Source organism: Pollachius pollachius (assembly GCF_949987615.1).
Source record: "Pollachius pollachius genome assembly, chromosome: 12".
Classification (NCBI taxonomy): Eukaryota; Metazoa; Chordata; class Actinopteri; order Gadiformes; family Gadidae; genus Pollachius; species Pollachius pollachius.
Window position 1 is genome coordinate 4,125,866 of NC_136945.1, and position 22,707 is coordinate 4,148,572.

Genomic DNA, 22,707 nt, shown 5'->3' on the forward strand with positions numbered 1-22,707 from the left:
TGTGTGTGTGTGTGTGTGCGTCCAGATCAACGGTGTGGAGATCCAGAACCGGGATGAGGCCGTGGGTATGCTGACCAGTGAGGAGAACCAGAACATCTGTCTGCTCGTAGCAAGACCCGAAATCCAGGTAGTTATAAGGAAGTTACTCTGACGTGTTCACCTCAAACAACCTACCAGGTGGTACAGTCCAACGGGAGGCGTGTAGCTTGATCTATCCAGCATACATCTGGGACAACATGTGATGTCTCTACGGGGTAGATATTTAGAAATGGCTTGTGAGAGCGAATCAATTTCACACCTTGAACAAAGAAAAGTCCCAATACGTGGGGGTTTCAAGAAGTGTAGTAGATGATAAGCTTGTAACACATACGCGGGTTCCCCCAACTGTGTGTCAGCTGGACGAAGGCTGGATGGACGATGTCCGGAACGACTTCCTGGACGAGTTCCATATGGACATGTTGGAGCAGCAGCACCACCACGCCATGCAGTACACCGCCAGCATGCTGCAGCAGGTACGCGGAACGCACCGGAACACACCCATCAGCGCCCCGAAAGGCCGGCCTGTGTCATCCATCGTAATGGACTTCCTTGTAATAATGTGTTGATATCTCAATGGGGAACCAAAGGAAAAGGATGATGTTATCCTTTTCCCTCTTAGGACCAGGTCATGCAAAACATTGTTTATCTCAATTCACCTATCATGTTGAGCAGTTACTTATTTTGGTTGAAAGAGGCAACCTTCTCCTTGATTCATCAGCTTCTCAGCCACAGCTGCTTTATCATCACTACTAGACTATCACTATGTGTTAAGTGTAAAGTGCAGTTATTGTGAATACCAACCGTGGTGAACTGTGTTCCTGATCCGATGTCCTCGCTCCCCTGCCGTTCCAGAAGAAGCACGAGGAGGACGGCGGCACCACGGACACGGCCACGCTGCTGTCCAACCACCACGAGAAGGACAGCGGCGTGGGCCGCACGGACGAGAGCACCCGCAACGACGAGAGCTCGGAGCAGGAGAACCTGGGCGACGACCACACCACGGCCTCCAACACGCTGGGCAGCTGCCGCAAGCTCACCTACAGTCAGGACACCCTGGGCAGCGCCGACCTGCCTTTCAGCGGCGAGTCCTTCATCTCCGGCGACTACGCCGACGCCGACTTCCTGGGCATCCCCGCCGACGAGTGTGAGCGCTTCCGGGAGCTCCTGGAGCTCAAGTGCCAGGCCAGCGGCTCCTCGGGGGCCCTGTACTGCCCGGGGAGCCCTGGGGCCGGTGGGCCGGGGCCGGAGCCGGAGTGCATGGACAAGGAGCTGGAGCTGCTGAACGAGGAGCTGCGCAGCATCGAGCTGGAGTGCCTGAACATTGTGCGCGCCCACAAGATGCAGCAGCTGCGGGAGCAGTACCGCGACTCCTGGATGCTGCACAACGGCGGCTTCCACAACTACAACACCAGCATCGACGCGCACCGCCACGAGCTCTCCGACATCACAGAGCTGCCCGAGAAGTCGGACAAGGACAGTAGCAGCGCCTACAACACCGGGGAGAGCTGCCGCAGCACACCGCTCACCCTAGAGCTGTCCCCGGACAACTCCCTGCGGCGGCTCGGCGCTGAGAACCAGGCCGGGGCGTTGGGCTCCGGCAGCAGGGTCCTCAAGCCCCATCTGTCCCCCGTGCAGGAGGCCGGCGGCACCGGCGGGGGCAGCAGGGCCTCGGCCAAGGACCTGGAGGAAGGCCCAGAGGCGGAGGCCAAGGAGAGGAAATTGGGCGAGAGCGGCAAGGCCGGGCGGGGCTCTCTGCCGCCCAACCCCCGCTCGCCCTACAAGCACGCCCACATCCCGGCTCACGCCCAGCACTACCAGAGCTACATGCAGCTGATCCAGCAGAAGTCGGCGGTGGAGTACGCCCAGAGCCAGATGAGCCTGGTGAGCATGTGCCCCATCGCGGCCGGCGACGCTGACGAGCTGGGGGGCAAAATGGAGTGGAAGGTGAAGATCCGGAGCGACGGCACACGCTACATCACCAAGCGGCCGGTGCGCGACAAGCTGCTGCGTGAGCGGGCGCTGCGCATCCGCGAGGAGCGCAGCGGCGGCATGACCACGGACGACGACGCGGCCAGCGAGCTGAAGATGGGCCGCTACTGGAGCAAGGAGGAACGCAAGCAGCACGCGGTGCGCTCCAAGGAGCAGCGGCAGCGGCGGGAGTTCATGAAGCAGAGCCGCGCCGACTGCCTGAAGGAGCAGTCGGCGGCGGAGGACGGCAAGGAGCCCAACATCATCGAGCTGAGCCACAAGAAGATGAGCAAGAAGAGGAACAAGAAGATCTTCGACAACTGGATGACTATCCAAGAACTGCTGACCCACGGGAGCAAGTCTCCGGAGGGCACCCGGGTGTACAACTCGATCCTGTCGGTGACCACCGTCTGAGCTCCATAGGCCCGCCAGGCTGGTTTGGGTGTTGGGTCGGGGGTGGGTGGGGTTGTATTATATGCTGACGGAGATGTAATGTACTGTAGATAGAACACTCGCTGGGGGGGGGGGGGGGGGGGGGGGAGTCGGGGTTCCCACCTCTATTCGTCATGGGCTTTGTAAAAACAAACCGAGAAGAGCCTTTTTTCCTGAAGGAACTGAGGAGCTGCCATAATGGTCTTGGGGCGTTTGGCTGAGGTGTTCCGTTGTTGGGGTGTTGGACGCGGCGTCACTGACATGGATGGAAGGCTGCCTTTGCAGAATATCTTAAAAATGCTTACAATAATCTTTTCTACCTTTGCACTTGCTCTTTTGAATATTATTGGATCAAAATGCAATATTCAAGTTTTGAAAGGAAGTGACACGGACCATGTGCCGTTTAAAATATATATATGTAAAGCCAACATTTACACGTTTTTTATTTTATTTTTGGCTTGGCAGTTATTCTTCAACAGTATTTTACTGAGGTGCATAATGTAATGTTTTGAGAAATACAATGCTATTTTCTTGCAAGGTCTAACAATTAATTATTTCTATAGGAATTTGTAAATAAAAAAGTGCAAAAATACAAAAGTCGGGTTTTTGACTGTTATAGAACACCATGGCCAATGGCGCTATTATTTTGTAAATGTTTGACAACCAGTTGTATTCCATCTGTTACATATACTTTCAACAACAAATATCCGCCGTTATAGTTGTGTTCTTGTAGGTCAGGGAGCACATTCCTCCTGTCTTGTCTTAAACATGAGTTATCTCTGTTCATCTTTTATTGTTAATGCACATCGTAGTCGCTTCTTGATTTCGTAGGGGCTACACATATATCGGGCGAAAAAACAGCTTAACGAATCCTTTAGTTAGCCAACCTTTTTTGCTGTCCTGTAAAATGAGAGAAATAATAAATTATTGTTTTATATACCATGAGCTTTCACACGTTGGAGGTGTTGTTATGTGTTATTACAATGGGAGCATGGTAGATCGCGGCAGCATGGAATAGAAACGGTGCTGACAAAATGGAGGTCTTCTTTGAGTGTGAATGTGTGTAATGTCTTAACTTTAAGTGGCTAATCTATACGGCACTGGTTGGACAGTTACTAGACATTTACTAGACAGATTGAAAGCCTCGTAAAAGCCCAACAGATTCATTGATTCTATTAAAGTTTTCATTCATTCTTGACTTGTCTTTTAAACAGGTTCTAACGCAAAATTACAAAACTTGCATTGTTAAAGGTAATTTGTATTCAACCTTGCAAACTCTCACACTCGCAGTAGTGTGAGAGTAAGAATATAAATCGCAGATGTACAGGTTTTACTTTCATGCTTTGAGACTTGAACAGAACCCCAATATGACCTACTTTCTCCAGAAATTAAATTCTATGTGTCTGTTGTCAGGGCATGCAGGCGATAGGCCTATATACTTTTTAACATTACATTTTAAAACAACATTTTAAAAAACTACCTAATCAGTTGAATAAACAGCCTTTCTCTCAGCCGTACGTGGTCGGTAACTGAACCATTCACAAACGAAAAAACAAAAACCACAGTTGGAATAACAGTAGATGATATATAACTCAAACACAAAAAACGTAATCAACATGCAAGGTAGCGTGTTATCCTTATCAAGTGTTTACATTTTAATGAGGGTGGGGACTCCATGTTTGTGTGTGTGGAGGGGTGGTACATCACTTGGAAGGGAGAGAGGGTGGGGGTATGATTATGATAATGAGAGTAGCCAGGGTTGCGAGCTCTGCCTCTTCCTCTATGTCTCCTCCAGGGATAATTGATTACTTCTCTTTAGGACCCCGGCTGAAACCCAAGGCGCCTGTGATTTATGTGTCGAGTAAAATCCCCTGGACACACTCTTAAACTGGGAGATAACAATATGGCCTAGCTAGGAAAAACAGAAAAGAATGAAAGAAAAGAGAAGCAAAAAAAAACCTTTTGCCATTCAAGTCAGGAATGTCACCCACCACCAATTGTGTGAGAGAGACGAGTTGATCACGTTTACACAGCGGCTATATATAGACATAGTCACTTTAGATTCATTCTGAAGTCGCTTAGGATAAAACGGCCTGCTCCCTGACTCAGTGTAAGAACCATGTTTCTCTGTAATATCTCTGTCTAGAGTGTGGCCTTCTCCTCGCTGGGCCGAGAGAGCCTCGTGGGTCGGACCCAGAGAGAGGGACTCATCTGTTTTAAATGTCAGGAGGGAGAAGAGGCTGACATTCCAGTGCTCTCATCCATTAAGTGATAAGGAAGAGGCTCCTCTCTCTGCTGCGTCGCTTGGTTTTATCCCCATGAAGAGGAGGCCGCCGCGCCTGATCAACTGCTACAGCTTTTTATTCTCCTTGTCACAGGTGCACGGACAGCTCTCTATCGGTTAGCCTGCACACCTCACTAGCTCTGGCTTATCCCCAAGAGGTACAAAAGACGTCGGGACAAAGCCTTTGTTGCAATGGTGGTATTGAAGTTCTGCGTAAGCAAACATAACATTGGAATCATGTGAAATAGACGTTTAGGATTGATTGGGTCGCTTCATGAATGGCATTGTTGTGAGGTCACCATAACGTTAGCCCATAACGGAGCCCTGAACTCAAACCAATTGCCTTTTGGTGATGGTATATTGTTGTTGTTGATTTGTCTTTACTTCAGTCTTGAACATTTTGGAGCAAGATTCATAAACACAACTTTTGCCACAGCAATGCAAATTCCCTCATCTAAAACAATCAATCGTTTCACTGGCTGTCGCCACAGGATGATCGAATGTGTGTCTCGGCTACCTGCAGAAGTCGTTTTCTGACTGAAGACTTGTAGATGAAACCGCACAAGCTGCTGGCTACACAGACAGATATGCTGAACGTATGCTGCTGTATTTGGGCATATTTCAACATCAGTGGAAAGATATGAGGCAATGGCCTGGATCATGCCCATATTATTAGACATCCTTCGGTTTGAAATGGGACATTTGCATGTTTAGCTGATTTCCAACAGTATTCACCATATTGACCAGGGTATATTTTCTGAATAAAATTCAGCAAACTCAAAGTCCAATGCTTTTAAGATGCATTCATTGTTAGATCTTGAGCATAACTTCATCACAATATATTTTGTTGAAATTTAAATTGTTTGTTATAACCTCAGTGTGCAAGGATATCAGTCATGGATCACAGCAAGTATGATTTGCTGACATAAGTTTGGTCTACATTTTTGTCCATCTTCTGTTAAACTCCTCACCCCAAAAAATATTTTTTTCATGAACTTTAGGTTGATAAAAGTTTTTGTAAACAATGACCACCAACTCCTCCACGTCTCCGTTAAGACGAGAAGAGACTTGATTCAGTCTAGAGTAGGCTAAGTAACCTCTATCCTGAGACATGTTGGTTTTCCCGCCAACATCTCATCCGTGTTGACAGCCAAGATGAATGAGAAGCGCGCACGCTAACCCAACCTAATGTATCACACGCATGCATACATAAATTGAATAATAAAAAAGAATCAACGTCTCATTCTGATTTATCACAAGCATAAGATGAAGCAGCAGAGCGCGCGTTACAATGACGAATGACGTGTGTGTGTGTGAGAGAGGGAGAAGAGAGAGTATGAAAGATATGTTGGGAAGATTAGATATGACAGGAATTTGCTTGTCCCACGCTTCCTTGCGCTGCTCTGAGAGGCTTTGAAATGCAGACACGTTTTAAAACAAGACGACAGCACCGGCAGTGTAAGTGTAAGATGAATTATACTTCATTACACTTCATATTGTAGTGGTGTATCTAGGATGAAGGTTTATTTTTCGTCCTCTTTCCAAACATAATGCTTGTTGTTTTTGTGTGGGGGTGGTTGGGGGGAGGGTCAGTAGTCAGTTGGGGGGGGGGGGGGATAGTGTGAAATCTGAATCCGTCGTTCTTGTAAAAGCACAAATATTTACTTTGACTTTACTTTTTCTTTTCCCCCTTGACTCGTTTCAGTGCAGGATTTCAATTAGCTGACATGGTTGTCATTAATGATGGGTGTAATGAATGATGGATGTGTGTGTGTGTGTGTGTGTGTGTGTGTGTGTGTGTGTGTGTGTGTGTGTGTGTGTGTGTGTGTGTATGTGTGTGTGTGTGTGGGTGTGTGGGTGTGTGGGTGAGGTGGTGTTCCAACTGTGAGGTCATGCGGAAACGCTAGGTCAAGCTCATCCTGTTAGCTCAGACCATGTGAAAGGGATCACCACAGGTATCGGTGACTGGTGATGAAGGACTGAGGTACAGACCCCCAAATGATCCTAGTTTCACTCACTGTGACATAGTAATAGTATTCTGGATCCTGGGTCGGTAACCAGGTAGTTTGTACCTCCCATCCCAATGAAGCTCAGAGGGAGAAACACATTTTACCAATAGGAATTGTTTACAGCATCTTATCTTTCTAATAAAAAGGAGGGATCAGATTTTGAATTTTGAAAGTCCATATGATAAATATCTTATTTCAAACTATATATTTTTAAGTTGAGTATTACACCGGAATGTATCGGAGACATTTGTTGGCCAGAGTCCAACACTCAGTAACCCCCTTTAACGTCAGGTATTCCTATAATAATGCCTATAATAAAGTATGGCAAATGAACCCTCCCCTGCACCAAATGGGTCAGTGACTCGCTGAATGCCACAGACAAAAATGTCTCTAACTAAGTATTTGACCCTTGAACTTAGCGCGGTCCCATTAGGGTCAAAGGTCATTCTGGCTTCTTTCTGCTTGTTTCCCCTGGCAGGGGCCGTAACTCAGGGGGTGGACCATCCTCTACCCGCCTACCCACCCTCCAGCCCCCGGGTACCTCCCCCCCCCTGTTTCCCACAGGGTCCCCAGAGCTGGTAGGGCTGCTGGGTCGGATCACACGGAGCACCCCGGCCTTCCGTCCTCAGCTCTGGGGATTTATTGGCTGCCAGCGTGTTTATCCCGTACACACATTCCACGCCATAGCCTTTGGTTAGCGAGCGGCGAGAGGCAAACGAAAACACACAAAAAAAGAAGAGAGAAAAGGGCGGGATGTGGGAGGAAGGTTGTGGTGCGAGGGCTCATTCCTCCAACACCTCCACAGCTCCTGGTGGATACAACACGTCAAAGAGAACAGCCATAGGCTGTGGTCAGTGCTGGCCAAGAACCTGCTATTGAACAGAGAGCTTGTATCTCTGTGACTTATGGTTGACATCGCGTTCCATTGTCCTAGAGAGATTTTAACTTTTCCAAACATGTAGTAGCATTAGATTTGGCTTGCATTTTTGTGAAATTATCTTGGAGATTTGAAATGCATCTTAAATAATTTCACATTCTTCAAAATATACATTTTAAATATTTCAAATCTGCTGTCGTCTGTAGCTTTATATCCCACCGGCCCCTTGTCTGGTCAAAGAAAAGTGTGGCGCATTGCTAACTACAACATCAACTGCTTCAGTTGTTCCATTGGACGCACAATGGCGGTACACGCTCCCTAGGGTTCCTGTCATGAGGCTGGATCAACAACAGTAGGCTCTCAGGTTGGTCCGTCGCTGAATTCAGTTGTCCTTTATCCAACCCACTGAGGTTGAAGGCTTTATCGAGTAGACATGAGACTTAGCCCACGCTGTGACTGTTCTCTGTAGAGTAGGGAACCTGGCCAGGGCCGGCATAACGCCTCCACTGTGGTTATTCAGACCTGGGGAAAAGGCTTCAGAGGCCACCAGCCTCTCCTTGACACTAAGATCGTGGCATACAGGAGCTGAGTGTGTGTGTGTGTGTGTGTGTGTGTGTGTGTGTGTGTCCGCGCATTTGGGATGGATACTGTGTATCTTTGTGTGTTTGTTTTTGTGTGTGTTTGTTTCTTTGTGTATCTCTTATGTGTGTGTGTGTATGTTTGTCTCGATGAGTGTGTTTCTCTATCTTTGTGTATCTCTGTGGGTCTAGGTGTGATCACGTAGTGTGTGTGTGTGTGTGTGTGTGTGTGTGTGTGTGTGTGTGTGTGTGTGTGTGTGTGTGTGTGTGTGTGTGTGGAAAGACACAAATTAGAGAGAAAGGAATACTACAACTCGTAATCAGCTACATTTTCTTCAGCAAGTTAGTATTATCAATTCAATGTTACAGCGAAAGCATACATTTATGGTCAAGCTCAATAGAGCATGAAATGAAGATCACCAGGGTGTTTGAGTACAACTCAGTCCCTCCATGATTACTATGTATTCACTCACAGTTGGAAAACACTTGGGATAAAAGCATCCACTAAATGACACGTATACATTTACATTTGTATTCCTCTCATTCTCAACGTGTGAACTCGACCACTCTGCATGACCAACTGCTGATCCCCGCTTCCCAATGGTGGTGATTATGAGAAGAAAGAAAATCCATCATAGCAATCACTGGGATAAACCCTGGTAGATATCAGCAGGCAGTAGCCACAATGTCATGTGCTACAGTGAGTGTCTGTTGATGGGTCACTCTCAGGAGTTTAATTGCATCTCACTTAAATCCCCCAGAAGAATAGATTAAAAATGAACAGAAGATCATAACCCCCTACATCTTCCTCATGATTCACACATTGGCAAAAAAAGGGGGTGGATTCTCACAATTAAGATGTCGGCCCGTTGAGATGAATCACTTGAGAGACGCGAAAGAGGCCTCCCCTGCACTTCCAGTATAAATCTGCGATGGCATCGGTTGGTTCTTAGAGTGTGGGCCAATTACTAAACTAATGTCTGGAAAGACTGTGGGTGTGTGTTGTGTGTGGAGGTTAGGAACTCTTGTTTCCTACCTGTATCGGTTTAGAGTTCGAGAAGGCCCGTTATCAGACCTTTGGATAAGGTTGCTACATCAGTGCTGTAAATGAAATGCGCCCACGGCTCATATTTCCCCTCCATTGAGCTAGGGCGCATTCTCGACAGCTACACATCACCTTTATGTTCTCTCAAACTAGAGGCAGATCAATACATCCTTACTGCCCTCCTTCAAACACTCTCATTTGTCCATTTGACATTTATGAGATTTAAGGAAGAAGGAAATAAAGCCTAGTTTGAAGGGGATCCAATAAAAGTCCCCTGGTAGATTTTCAGACAATAATACGATGATATGTACACCATGGCTACCAGCCCCCAGCAAAGAGCCTGCTGGGCCAGTATCCAGCCACATGCAATTGCTTTAATTGCACCTTTATTGGCATAACCCCCCCCCCCCCCCCCCCCCCCCAACGGTCTTCTGAGAGCAGGTTCTAGGCTGCCCCTAAAATGGCTTTAAAAACACTCCGGGTAGTCTGAACCAAGACCGCTCAATGTCATTAGACAGAGTGGCCACAGGCTGATCGAGCCCAGCGTTGCCCAAGTGTTCTGTGAAAGCTCATTGGTCCAGGGAGGGCACTTGGACACAGGACGTTGTTACTTAAGCATTCCTTTGAAGGACCATATCTTCCTATAAGTAAGAACAATAGATTTTCTGTTACACACCTCTTTGCACGGGACTTTCTATAAAGAGAAACCTGAGGTAATCGGAATGTCTTTTAAGTGGGTTTCGATGGGCGAAACCTGATCTTACTATTAAGGAACTCAACCTGCCTGAGGCCTCAGGTTTATACGCAGGGTGCAACCTCAAAACACTGATGACTTTCTCATAACACATGAACCGTCCCAACCGACCATACCTCCTCACGTAAATGTTCTACACCCCCTGAAAAAACACTGCAGCAGCACACCCCCGCTCGCCAACATGGAGCCATTGTCCGCCCTCCACATCACAGAGTTTGGATTAACTCTGCAATATGAGTCACCTAGCTTCGATGAATGCAATACAATTTTTCATCCAGCTGCTAGACCGACACATGTACACAAGGACACGCTTCTGACCACATCAACGATGGTTATCTCCCAGGAAGAAATAACAGACGAATGGACAGGCTGCCAAACAGACAAGACAGGCGACAAGATGAGGTGAGAGAAGCGATGCGTGTACGCCGCCTGGACTGTACAGCAGGACATCTGTCCAGCCCCACGGCCCCGCGTCGTGCATAACCCCCAAAACGCCTCCCTTTTTGCATTTCATAGGACCACATGGTATTTCTCACGATACCTCCTCCCTTCAGCACCGTGTGAGACCTAACCAGCCTAATCACCCATACAACCACAGACACTCCCTTGTGCGGTTTGGAGAAAGAAGTCGGTGCCCTGAAGAACAAACCATAGAGGGGTGTCAGTCATTCGTTGTAGCGGCCAGGCGTTGGGGTGGGCTTTTTGCAGGACAGCAGCGCTTCACTCTCTGCTGCCTCTACTGCTGCTGCTCAGATCCTAAGGTTCTTCACTATAGGGACTATCCTCCTCAGCCTTCTGGAGCTGAATAACCGATAATTACTATTGTACTACTTGTTTATCTTTTATTGGGCTATTTGTTGATAGTTTATCATAAGCTTTGATTTAAAGGGACTTACAGTTAATTTATTTACATAAATGTCATTATGTCAGGATTTAAGCTCAGGGCTGCTTACATACTCTAGTCGTTGGGATTCAAATCCAGAACCTTTTCCAGAATAATCTGGGTGTCATAAAACACTATCCTGCCCCTGCAATTAATAATTTTATACTGCTCAATTCATGAAAGCCCAGTGTGTAGATGATGCCTGTAGAAATGGCAGAATGAATGAGGAATAGGTGTTGGAGAATCCATGTAATTCTGATAAGACTTTGGGGAATCAAACTGACAGTCCATCAATTGCGACCGATATAGACAAGACCTACTAAGGTTGTGTTCTCTCTTTGGAATTCATCATACGTTGAAATGGGGGTTTGGAACCCCTTGCTGTGCAGCAATGGAAATTGTGCCATATCAACAATTTGGGTCGTGGTTGAAAGCTTATCCTTGTGTGAAAGATCTGTTTCACACCAGAATCAACCAATCCTCGAAAAATATCACTTGGTCTGTAGTTAGTTTTACATCTGAAACAAGTTAGGTCCATACAAACTGGGTTCATTGGTGGGACTGTGGTGGACTAAGTCTGACAGGGTCACAAGTGTGTGTGGGTCATTTTAGAGTCCCGAAAGAGAGAGGGCATCCTGAAATCATGGATCACAGCCGGCACTCAAAGAAAGCCAAGGCCTGGCTACTGCGTCTACATCCCAGTCTTCATGCACTGACAGCAGGGGATTACGCATAGCAGGGAGACTAAACACTACCCTCTATTGGATGATTTGGAGATTTGCCTTTGGCGATATGCTGTTCCCAGCAGAGTGCTCTGCTATTGTGATTTCAATTTCAAGGCCAAAAGCTCATCTAAAGTGATTACATTTTTCTAAGCATTGTCTGGATCTTTATGAATGTGGTAAGAGATGAATGCCCTGTGCTCGAGGTTTGCTGCAGTTGAACAGCCTTAACTTGGGTCATGTAACAGCCTTAGTAAAAGTTGATGGACAATTCTGGTAGAATTTCCCATGGTGATTTGGTGAGTTCTTCCCCCCAAGATTCCTTCCCTGACCAGCCCTAACCAAGCCAAAGCAGCACCTAAACACAACCCTAACCAAAAAGCTCAACCTTTTCTAGCGTATCATCAAAGAAATTCTCCCAAAATGTCCATTTCGCTAGTTAGTTAAACTTATAAATATCTTTACTCATAGAGTGATTTCTCTCGAGTACTCTTCCCAAAATTTCCAATGCTATTAGTTCTAGAAGTCCATCACGATAATAGGCCGAAGAAGAAAAAAGGAGAAACCAATTAGCTTGATTTGTTATGCAATACTCCTCGCCAATCTTTCATTTCTTATCCTTTACGACGTCCTACTCATGGGATCAGTGGACCAGCATGGGGCCCAGTCATGACTTTGATAAAACTACACATGCAGCACAGAGTGGGCCAAGTCTCACGTTTAACAAATAGGCTTAGAAATTAATTAACTTGGTACACACGTTCAAACTGTCATGGTGATTGGGGAACTGCAAGAAGCCCCATACGGCTTTCCCTGAAATTTTCATTTCAATTGAGCTGATGAGTCCTCCAGCCATGCTTTGGAAAAACGGTGCTACAAGTTCATGCTTTAACTGCATGGGGACTACCAGCTATATTACAGAGCCAGATGGACTGCCAGAGATTATATTGCAGGGAGTTTTGGGGAATTTACTATTATGTCGGTCTCCTGGGCTTGGTATAGTAGTAGATTAAAGTTTGGGCCAAAGCACAGATTCTGCTGATTCGGCATTGATCACTGAACAATAACTGTTGATAATTGTGCAGGTGAGATGCAGCAAACAAACAGTGAGAAGATGAAACCAAATTGTAAGGACATTAAGATGGCCGGACAGAAACATGTCCGGTCATGCCGATGAGGTCGATTTTTCTGTAGTGGCGAGTCTTGATCATGGCCAATCAGCATATTGTTTGAACGAGATGAAAGAAAGTGTAAGACAGTCAAGAGAAAGACCTGCAGCTGGGCAACCAATCTACATCCTGTGTTCATATTGTGCACAAAGGCATGAGCCTCTGTGAAATACCAGCTCAATGAAAATACGCTATACTTTATCATTAGATTTACTATTGCAATAAATCAAGTGTTATAGAAGAAAAATGCCCAGCCATTTTAAATCTTGTTGTTCTCATCTCGGTACAATAACTTAAAGTGAAAAGTATTGGATATTAAGAAGTTATGGTTTTGTGATTGCCGCACAATTATCTTGCTTGCATTTGTGTGTAAGCGTTTGTGTGTGTGTGTGTGTGTGTGTGTGTGTGTGTGTGTGTGTGTGTGCGCTACAAGTAATCTTATCAATGCACTTTATGTACAGGACTCCATAATATATATTTAAAGAGCCACTGTTTCACCAACAGGTGTGAGGGAAAATAGTCATTACAAGCTCAGTAAAAATCCAACCGTCACCATCACAAGTGGGATTTTCCAAAAAGACGTACAATGGAGAGGTCAAGCCCAGCCCTCACACCCAGTGCTAAAATATGAATATGAACCCCCCAAGTTTAAAACAGATCTCGCTCCATCACTTGCTTTAATTCCCATTGAAGACCCTGAACAAGAAGCTGTGCCACTAAGCAGACAGTAAGGGACCATCAGACAAGTCTGCCAGATCCCTCTCCTCGGCATATCCATTTTCATTTAACAAAGAGCGGTAAAATAAATCAGTCATTTGATGCAGAAGAGCCGCATATGGTTTTAAATCCCCCAAGTGACCCACCATCTTATTTCCCCGGAGATGGGACTTCAAAGTGGGGTCATGTTCAAACGAGGCCTCCTGCGGTCCCCCCCAGCGTGGAACGGTCTGAATCCCCCGTTGTTTCCCTACAGATCATGTGAGCAAATTTCAGAGGTCGAGAGACACCGCCTGTCGGCTGATATTTTAATCCGAATTAAAGATTCACCTTTTAGGTTATGGGTGCCGAGAAGGAGCAGTCTGAGAAGGTCATGGACTCTTTTAGGTATTACTATTTGTCGATTGACTATTTGCCTTAGAAGTCAAATATAGTCTTATAAATAGCTAGAAGGGATCAACAGATGTAGGCTGACATTTAGTTTTTTCTATTGAATTGGTTACGAATTGGCAACGTTTTTTGCTTGTGTATTCCATTAGCCTAGGAACCAGACAAATCTGCCAACTCATGTTTTATTTGCTCTGGCATATGCGTCTGGCCCCCCATCCCATTCTGCGCATGTTGATAACGCCCCTTGGAAATCTAAAATTAACCGAGAGGTTCTAGACTAAACGGACACACAAACACACCGACACACACACTTGGTTGACGACAAAACATCCAAATACCAGAGCAGGGCATACATTCTTGGCATGGGCAGGTCCAGTAGAAATCAAGCCCTGTTAACCGTGTTTGCAGCGTTCATTTGCATATTTTACCACCGGGGCTAGTTTTGTCACACAACACTAGAGCATCTTTATTATGGGGCGTGGGCAACAAACTGAACTTCTAATGCAAGACTGTCCAAAAACAGTTGATGGGATTGGACAGGGGTCAGGGGGGGGGGCATTTAAATGTGACAGGAATAATGCTTGTTGCATCCATTTACGAATGAACCTGCTGTTTCTAGCAAGACGATCGCGTCACTGAGCTTATGAAGTCAGTCACGTGAAATGAATAATCACACCTTTCAAAAGGTTACCCCAGCATGAGAGAAGAACAGTGATTCAGCGTTCCCAGAACCAGCTTTTGACCCCGAGTGCTGTATCTAAAAGGAGCGTCACATTATGGGCAAGCATGACGAAAAGTATTAAAAATGTTAACATTTATTGCTGTTTCTGAATACCACATTGAAATCAGGAGCATTCAGAGTATACACAGAAATTATACTATTATATATGGTTTCACAAAGGCAGTGAACACATACCGTATTACAATCTACAAAAATCTACTTTACAGAAATTTAAAATTCTAAATATCAAAAAGGTACAGCTGCAGAAACAGGCGTGGAACTGTAACCAGTGACTGCTCTGGATATCCGTGTGTGAGAATAACATGGGGACATCACAAATACAAAGTAAGCAGAAAGTCCTCTTTGTACGTACAGCTGGTTTTGGACATTAGAACGGGCAGACAAAAATTACAATAATAAAACACTACAAAAAAATAAATGATCCGATAAATTATAATTATAGGGTTGGGAGGGGGATCTTTGCATTCAAAAATGTATATACCTTACAACAGAGGCCTGCCAAGGGCATTTCAGTAGCATTCTTCACTGGGGGTTGGATTACGGATCATTGACAAACATAGGGCTAGTTATGTGTAAAAGGACACAATGTGGGAGGTAGGGAAATGCGTCTTCCGGAAATATATATTCATAAAAAAATGCATCCTCAAGTGATGGTGGCACTTGAGGGAAGCCCGTGGTGGCGCCGTGTGCTTCAGTCAGGAACAGTTGATGGTGCTAGTAAATCTTTCCTGTAAGCTCAAACTGCAGTGATGGCTGGAGTGGGGTCTGTTCCGTCCTGTGGCCCACTAATCAAGTTTAAGTCTTCAAAAACGGACCTCTTCCATTTCTTTCGGTCCAAAAACAGCAGGACCGTTTAAAGATGGGGGGGGGGGGGGGGGGGGGGGGGGGGAGAAAAGGATAAAAGTAGCAGAATAACACGGTATCCGAACTGCCCAGTGTTGAAACGACGGCAACAAGAAGATAGCTATCCAAGGGAGTCAAGGTTGTCAGAACGCACAGCTCAGAGACAAATGACCTTCAGGAAATTTTTAAATGAACAGAAGTAGTAAGAATAATTATATATATATATATATATATATATATATATATATATATATATATATATATAAAAAAGAAAAAACCTTCCCTGTAAAAGAAATAAAATAAAATAAAAAAAGGAAAAAACTTCAAAACCAAAAATGTATTTGTATGCCCACATTAATGCCAGGCTGCATTTTGGAGGGCACGCCCACAAAAGCAAGACACAACGTTTGTCTCAATTAGCAGACAAACTGTCCCTCATCCCAAGCTGGACTCATGGACACACAGGGTTGATGTTTTTTTGTGAATGGTCTCAGGTTCAGGAGTCTAGTCTAGTCCTGGTCCATGGGCTCGTCACTGGTCCCAGTGTTCAAGCCAGCGCCGGCTGTGGCGCCCTCTGTAGGGGGCTCGGGTGTACTGCTGGAGGGGGCGGGGGCTCCCTCCTCTCGGACCTCGGCAGTGCTCTCCTCGACCACGCTGCTACTACTGCTACTGCTGCTGGTGGTGCTGCTGCTGCTGCTGCTGACTGGGTCGCTGGCGCCGTCGTCGCTGTCCCTGCTGGTGTCGGGCCCCTCCTCCGGGGTGCCGGCCGGGGCCTGCTGCTCCGTCTGGTCCATGTCGCTGCCTTCCTCCTGGGAGCCACACGGCACCTCCCTCTCAGCCTGCTCCTCATGGCCCGGGTCGGCGGGCATCTCCGCCTGCGTGCTGCTGCTGGGCTCTGGGCCGGGGCGAGGGAGGGAGTGGAGGACAAACAGGTTCAGGGGTTTGACCACTTTGGGGTCTCAACTCAGACTTGCACACCGATGAAGATGCTGGTGACCCAAAGGGGACTTAGTTTCACGAGTCACAGGCTTCTAACCAAAACCCTGGCACCACTAGGTGATCTTATACATCAATAACTATGGCGGTCGAGTTCTGGTCAGTTGGTTGATCGATATGCACTTGTTTGACCAAATTGTGGTCGGACAATTGCTGGAGTTTCTTTCATCAGGATAGAAAACACTTTCTAATCCATTAATTTCAGGTAACATTTGAGTGATAAGCTGTATTGTGTAAAAAATAGTTTTTAAGATTCTGTTACAATAATCATATGGTTTGACAGGGCAGTCTAATTACCCCAGTTTCCATAACTTTAAACTCATCCAGCTTAAGGAAACACTGCTAGTCCTAACTACTGAACATTAATTCGGCTCCAAGCTAATGAAAAACCGGTTACTAAAAATAGATACATCAGCAACACAGCCCTAAAAATAACATAAACGCTTTGGTGTGTTAATCAGGTCTTCTTTTATATCTAGCAACATTCAGCCACTTAATTATTTGTACAAAAGTAAATTACACCTACTTAAATAGGTAGCTGTTGGCGTGCCATCTACCTCAGAAGGGTCAAACTCAATACAAATAGGTTCAACTCAGGTTAAACGCTGCTCAAGAGTACCCATCATGGAACCACCCTACCTTGTTCTTCGATCGAGCCCGCACTGCTGGAGGCCACGTTGTCCTCCTCCTCCTCCTCATCTTCATCCTTCTCCTGCACCATGGCCTCGGCCTCCTTCGAGGAGCATCCCGATGTGTGCAGGTCTCTCAGCGTGTCAGACTCCTGCTCGTCCTCCTCCTCGTCCTCATCTTCGTCGTCGTCATACTCGTCCTCCTTGTTGTTGAACTTTAGCCTCTTCACCTCGTGCTGCTCTGACTCCATGTCCTCCTCATCGTCGTCTTCGTCCGGGTGCTTGTTCTTCACCGAGCTGCCCAGGCTGCCCGACTCCGACACCTCACTAGAAAACATATTTCAAAAAAGGTTTTGAGACAGAAGGTGCAAATTACTACAGGCATACAGAGGTGTGCCGATCACGTTGTTTAGATTTTTTTCCTGATTGATCATCATAATAAACAACGCGTCACCGGGTATAACCATTTGCCGAGTGGATTTAGAATGGTTTTGATAGAAAACCTGTTAAGCAGCGATAAGACAGAGACAATTATTTGAAAAGAGAAGGAGGCACAGCCCTAACAGACAGGAGACCACGTTGTACTTGACTTTCAGTTTGGATTCAAGGCAGTGCACTAATGTTGGAAATGATTTGCAAGGATGATATGAAATTCATTTGAAACCAGAGCCGGCCCGTTTCTTTGGGGAAGACACTTCCAAGATAATCATTAACAGTTACGTCACATCTGGGACCCATTTAAAAAATAACAAATCTTCAATTTGATTTTACTTGATAATCATGAGCCAGAGGCTCATTATTGTAATCAAGTGTAGCCAGTAACGTGCTACATAAAGAATAAATTGTCTTAAAATAATCCACAAGGGATTTGGGGAAAATTAATTCCACAGAAATGTAGAATTACTATTCCATAGTCATTTACAGTAGGTATGCTTAAGACATGCAGGTATGGCCGATTGAAACAATGTTACCATAGCAAAGTCACAGCAAGATTCCGAACCATGTTCGGGTAAATAACGAAATTCGCACATTTAAATTTCAACCTTATCTAGCCAAGTCAACATCGTGAGTTTAAAAAATATTAGCATCCTGTGCATTATTTTAACCGAATCAAACCGGATATAGAGGCCACTGTAGACAATATTTGAGTGACTTCCAGCCAAACAAAATTAAAGGCTACCAGTGTTGCAACACAAGCTCTTCCATTACCTGGACTCTTTGTCATCCTCCTGGTCTGGTTCCGAGTCTTTGTTGTCAGTGCTGTCTGGCAGACCGTTGGCTGCTAGTGAGCTGGCCAGCGACATCTTCGGTCGGTTCAGTGGTCGCGGAGTCCCTGGTCCGTTCACTTTCCTGACAAATGCAACAGTAGAAAACACAAATCGTTCAATAGAATTGCACAACAGTCTAATAGAGGCACATAAAAAGTAAATCAACAAGCCTTTATCAGAGTCTGAGAAACCCATGGAAATGTATATCATTGAGGATATTAACTATTTTGGATGAAGCAATTATGGCACCCAATTTTTTTTTATCATTGATCAATCTTTTTAATACATCACTGATTGTTGGAGCAGTGTGTGCAAGTGTTCTAGGGGTATCAAACTAACCAACATACAAAAAAAGAAAATGTCATGTCTCTCATTTAAGGTACAGATCTTGTCATCAAGATTACCTCTCTGAGAATGCCGACGTGTTCCCAGGAAGCATCACTCCATTCATTCTACTGATTCCACTGCAGCCATTTTTCCTGCAACAATTTGCTTGTTAAATCATCTTCTTGATGTGCTACCAACAAGGTCATTATCATGTACTCAAATTCACCAAAAGGGATTTTAAACACCACTTACTCTGAGGTTGGATGGACACAGCTAACCACCATTACATTCTGCACACAAACATGAGCGGACAAGGTTTTAGATAAGATCAAGAAGGCTATTTATATAGCGCTATTTGTTTAAATAAACAAATAGGATGTTTAGCACACAATTTTATAATAAGCACAGATACATTTCAGATGTACAATTATAAGATGACAGGATAACAAAGATAAGATAACAAATAGTTGAATAATAAAAACGCTGAAGAGGACACACACCTTCTCTATACCTCGGAGGAACTTATCTGTTCCTGTGTAGTTCCTCTTGGGCTCTGTGAGAAGTTCACACAAGCGCTGGATGGTGAATGGTATTCTGGAAGCAGACAACAGGCAAGCCATACAGACATGAAGAAAACCCTCCATTGTTTGCTCAAATATGCGACGCTAAATGACCAAATCAGGAAGTAGTGGGTGCAATTCAATGAATGAAATTCAACAATGGATCTTTAGTTGGAATACATATAACAAAAATGTGCTGCTTTAGGGGAATTTATTTGAAGAGGGAACTTCAGATTTTCCATCATACTGCTTATAATTAAGGTTGTATATTAAGATAGCCTATAGCATATAAATAATTCTGTGTGTTCATGGTTCGAGACTATTCCCCTTCTCCACCACTTGAAGAGTTTCAACACTTTCTCAAGTGTCTGGCTTCTTTAACCTCTACTTTGAGTGTTTAGCAGATAAAGAGCAGTAACAGTTGGCTATGATGGTTTGTCTGGTCTAGATTGAACATTAAAGAGGAACAAGTGGCGGCATTTCTTATAAAGAGGTTCAATCATAAGGCTTCGTATGACGTTTGGAAATGATAAGCATACCAAGTGAAGGAGGTCAAAGCCTCGAGAGACTCCGGCAGAGACATGAAAGCCAATTAATTAACCAATCACATTTCACAACACAGATCTGGTAGGAGGAGTAAGGCTCAAAATGTACAGCAGACATAGCATTTGGTTCCAACCCACGGTCACGTAAACAAACAACTAGCATTAAAGTGTTTTCTAAGTGTTTTTCTTTTAAAGCCATTGCTGAACTGAATACATTTTATTCTCTCTCAATTTAAACTACCCAGGGACTAAGGCAAGTGTAAAGGATCCAACCAAAGCCAAAATTAAGTAATCTTAAAAGAAAACAAAAAGTAAACAAGTTGATAATATTAAGCAGAACATCTTGCCTGTAGTACTTTTACAGTGTTTCCCCCAGCACTGTATGGTTAAGGCGGCCGCCTTAACAACAATAGGGCCCCGCCTTGACTACCAATGTATAAATATAAATATAAATATATATATATATATATATATATATATATATATATATATATATATATATATATATATATATATATATATATATATTATGCATTAACAAAGTAGAAAACTCTCTTAGGGAAAGAAAAAATAAAGATAAATAATGAATTAGGAACAGTGGTCGTGTCATAAAGCTTTTTGAATGGAATTGAAACGGACAAGACATTTTCTGGGGGGAACACTGTTTTGAGTAAGCATTTAATTTAAAAAGCACCCAAAACCAAACACTGATAGCCACTTTAAACAACCAGTTTTGCCCTACCATCAATCAATGTTACGCATGTACAAACTGGCACAGACGTCTGCCAACTTCCAAATACATGTCTCAGCGTAGTGTACAATTACCATGCAGAAGTGGACGCGAGCAGCTTTGTACCTACCCATTATATGCCTTCACTATCTTCAGTATCCTCTCCTTCATATCCTCAAATGGAATTGACTCCACGTTGGGGTTGGCGGGGCCTCTCTGCTCGGGTACCGAGGCCCTGAAGTCCTCCATGACCTTCTCCAACTTGAACAGGAAGTAGTTCTTGAACTGAGGCCATTGAACCCTAGAGGAGAATGGTATAGACAAAGGGGACTTGAAGACCCCCTTTCTAATGTTTGCATAGCTAGAGTTTTTGGTCAAAGTTGCTCCTAGAATGCTACCCCCACATCTTGTATCAAATGTTGATTGGATTATCTTGTTTGTCTGACATAGCCAGACAAACTATTTATAGCACATTTTGAAAAGTGATTTAGTGAAGATTTCAAACTGAAACATGTTATATGATGCCCACTTCATATATATTTTTTACAGAGGGGTCACAATGAGGAATTTTAGTCTAGTAGATGAAGCCACAACCTCTAGTGAGCCGGTAAACACTGCGTGTAAAAATGTCGTCAGACGTGTAGGATAGGCATTTGAACCACTATTTGTGCATTATACACTGCCTTCAGAAAGTGCATAACACACCAGCAAACATCAAGCGTTAACATAGCACATTCTAATTTTCATATGTAGAGTGCTTGTCTAAAACCATTTTTTTCTGAATACGCTTTACAAACCAAAACAATTGAGGCATAACCATGTTTCTATGTATACCAGCAAACATTTTGGAATTGTTCCTATAGAAAGGAAACCTGTTTTATTATAATTGAAAAACAAATGTTACACATTAAGAAATGCTATACAATGCTCAATATTAACACTGACCGTGTCATTTTAAGTTTGTGGTCATCAACAGGTAGTCTTGTCAATGATGTTAGTAGGACTGTGGTCACTTAATTTTTCTTTGCTCATGAAAATCCTAATTTAAGCATCAAATGTTACAAGACACAGTTGTGGAAATGTAAATACTTACAGGGTCTCTCCGGTCTTGGCGATATGGCAAAGAAACTGCTCCAGAAGAGGAAAGCTCTCTTGCTTTCCTTTCTTATCAAAGTCTGCAGAGAGCAAATAAATGCATGAGCCCAAATGTTAGTAAACAAAGAGCCAATTGCACTCGATAAACAAGTACATGGTTTAAATTGTTCATATGAAATGCATCTATAACCGTTTAAGGCGAAATTGATGTGCTTTTAAGGCGTCACTCACACAGCTATTATTACATGAATGGCAGGGTATTATGCAGGATTGCTAAATAACCAGGTACAGTCATAATTTCATTGATTGTTTAATAGTACCGGTGACACATTACAGGCTCGATTTCGGTTAGTAGTACATCTAGTTTACTAAAGGTCGGTATTCCGATTGTTTTAGCTGGCTAGGAAGATAGCTAAATCAACTGGTTTAGCCGGCCAGCAGTAATGCCCAATAAAGTGTAAAATAGACGACAACAGTCAGGGTCTGCCTCTCTTCAACCGAAGACTACCAACGTCACATTTCTTAAGCGGTCGAGGTCGTTCAATTCACGACAGGAATGATGATATTCAGAGGGAAAGCCGATTTTTCTTTTCACCAAATAGCGTTAGCTACATAGCCTAGGAGGCTAATATCACTGGGTTGTTTCCGTAAAAGGGCTCGTGAATTAGCCTTAGCATTAGCCTGACACTGTGTAGCCACTAGCCAAGCAGCTCGGCTAGCTAACACCACTAGCCTGCAAGCTAAAACATTCGTAGTTTTTCCCATTAGGTTTATCCATCATTGCAAACCCCAAAATACAACGAGTCACCGGACACAACATCTACCGATGTTGTTTCTAAAGACCTTTCAGCGCTTCCTGAAGTGAGTCAATGTCCATCATGTCGTCGCCCCTGACAATGTTCTGGATGCAGACGGCACACTGGCGGCTAGCGGTTAGCTGCTGGCTGCTCCGAGTGGAAGAGGAAGGAGCATTTTAATATGGCGCTAGTGAGGTCACTGCCTGTGCACTCACACAGCTCTCCCTCCTTATGTTAAACACAGAGACGGGCTCTTTTAAAACACGCTATGTTATATAAAAGTATCTCATTTAACTAAGTGTCATTTT

The 22,707-nt window shown here is 44.5% G+C and overlaps 2 protein-coding genes across 3 annotated transcripts in view; one reads left to right on the plus strand and one right to left on the minus strand.

Annotated features, from left to right (window-relative positions):
* The window catches only part of pdzrn3b (PDZ domain containing RING finger 3b), a 77,852-nt gene extending 75,408 nt beyond the window's left edge, over positions 1 to 2,444 (plus strand). For both annotated transcript variants that reach the window (XM_079747224.1, XM_079747225.1), the window contains 3 exons: positions 26 to 127; positions 396 to 512; positions 892 to 2,444. In XM_079747224.1, the coding sequence (XP_079603350.1) occupies positions 26 to 127; positions 396 to 512; positions 892 to 2,421 (1,749 nt within the window). In that variant the 3' untranslated portion in view covers positions 2,422 to 2,444. The remainder of the gene's footprint in view (positions 1 to 25; positions 128 to 395; positions 513 to 891) is intronic.
* Positions 2,445 to 15,740: 13,296 nt separating this feature from the next.
* Positions 15,741 to 22,541, minus strand: ppp4r2b (protein phosphatase 4, regulatory subunit 2b). The gene is made up of 9 exons (XM_079747353.1): positions 22,446 to 22,541; positions 21,601 to 21,682; positions 20,638 to 20,808; positions 19,173 to 19,266; positions 18,925 to 18,962; positions 18,750 to 18,824; positions 18,287 to 18,427; positions 17,088 to 17,404; positions 15,741 to 16,347 (listed from the first exon to the last, which is right to left on the minus strand). The coding sequence occupies exons 1-9, from the start codon at positions 22,480 to 22,482 to the stop codon at positions 15,962 to 15,964; spliced, it is 1,341 nt and encodes a 446-aa protein (XP_079603479.1). The 5' UTR covers positions 22,483 to 22,541; the 3' UTR covers positions 15,741 to 15,961.
* Between the last annotated feature and the right edge of the window lie 166 nt (positions 22,542 to 22,707).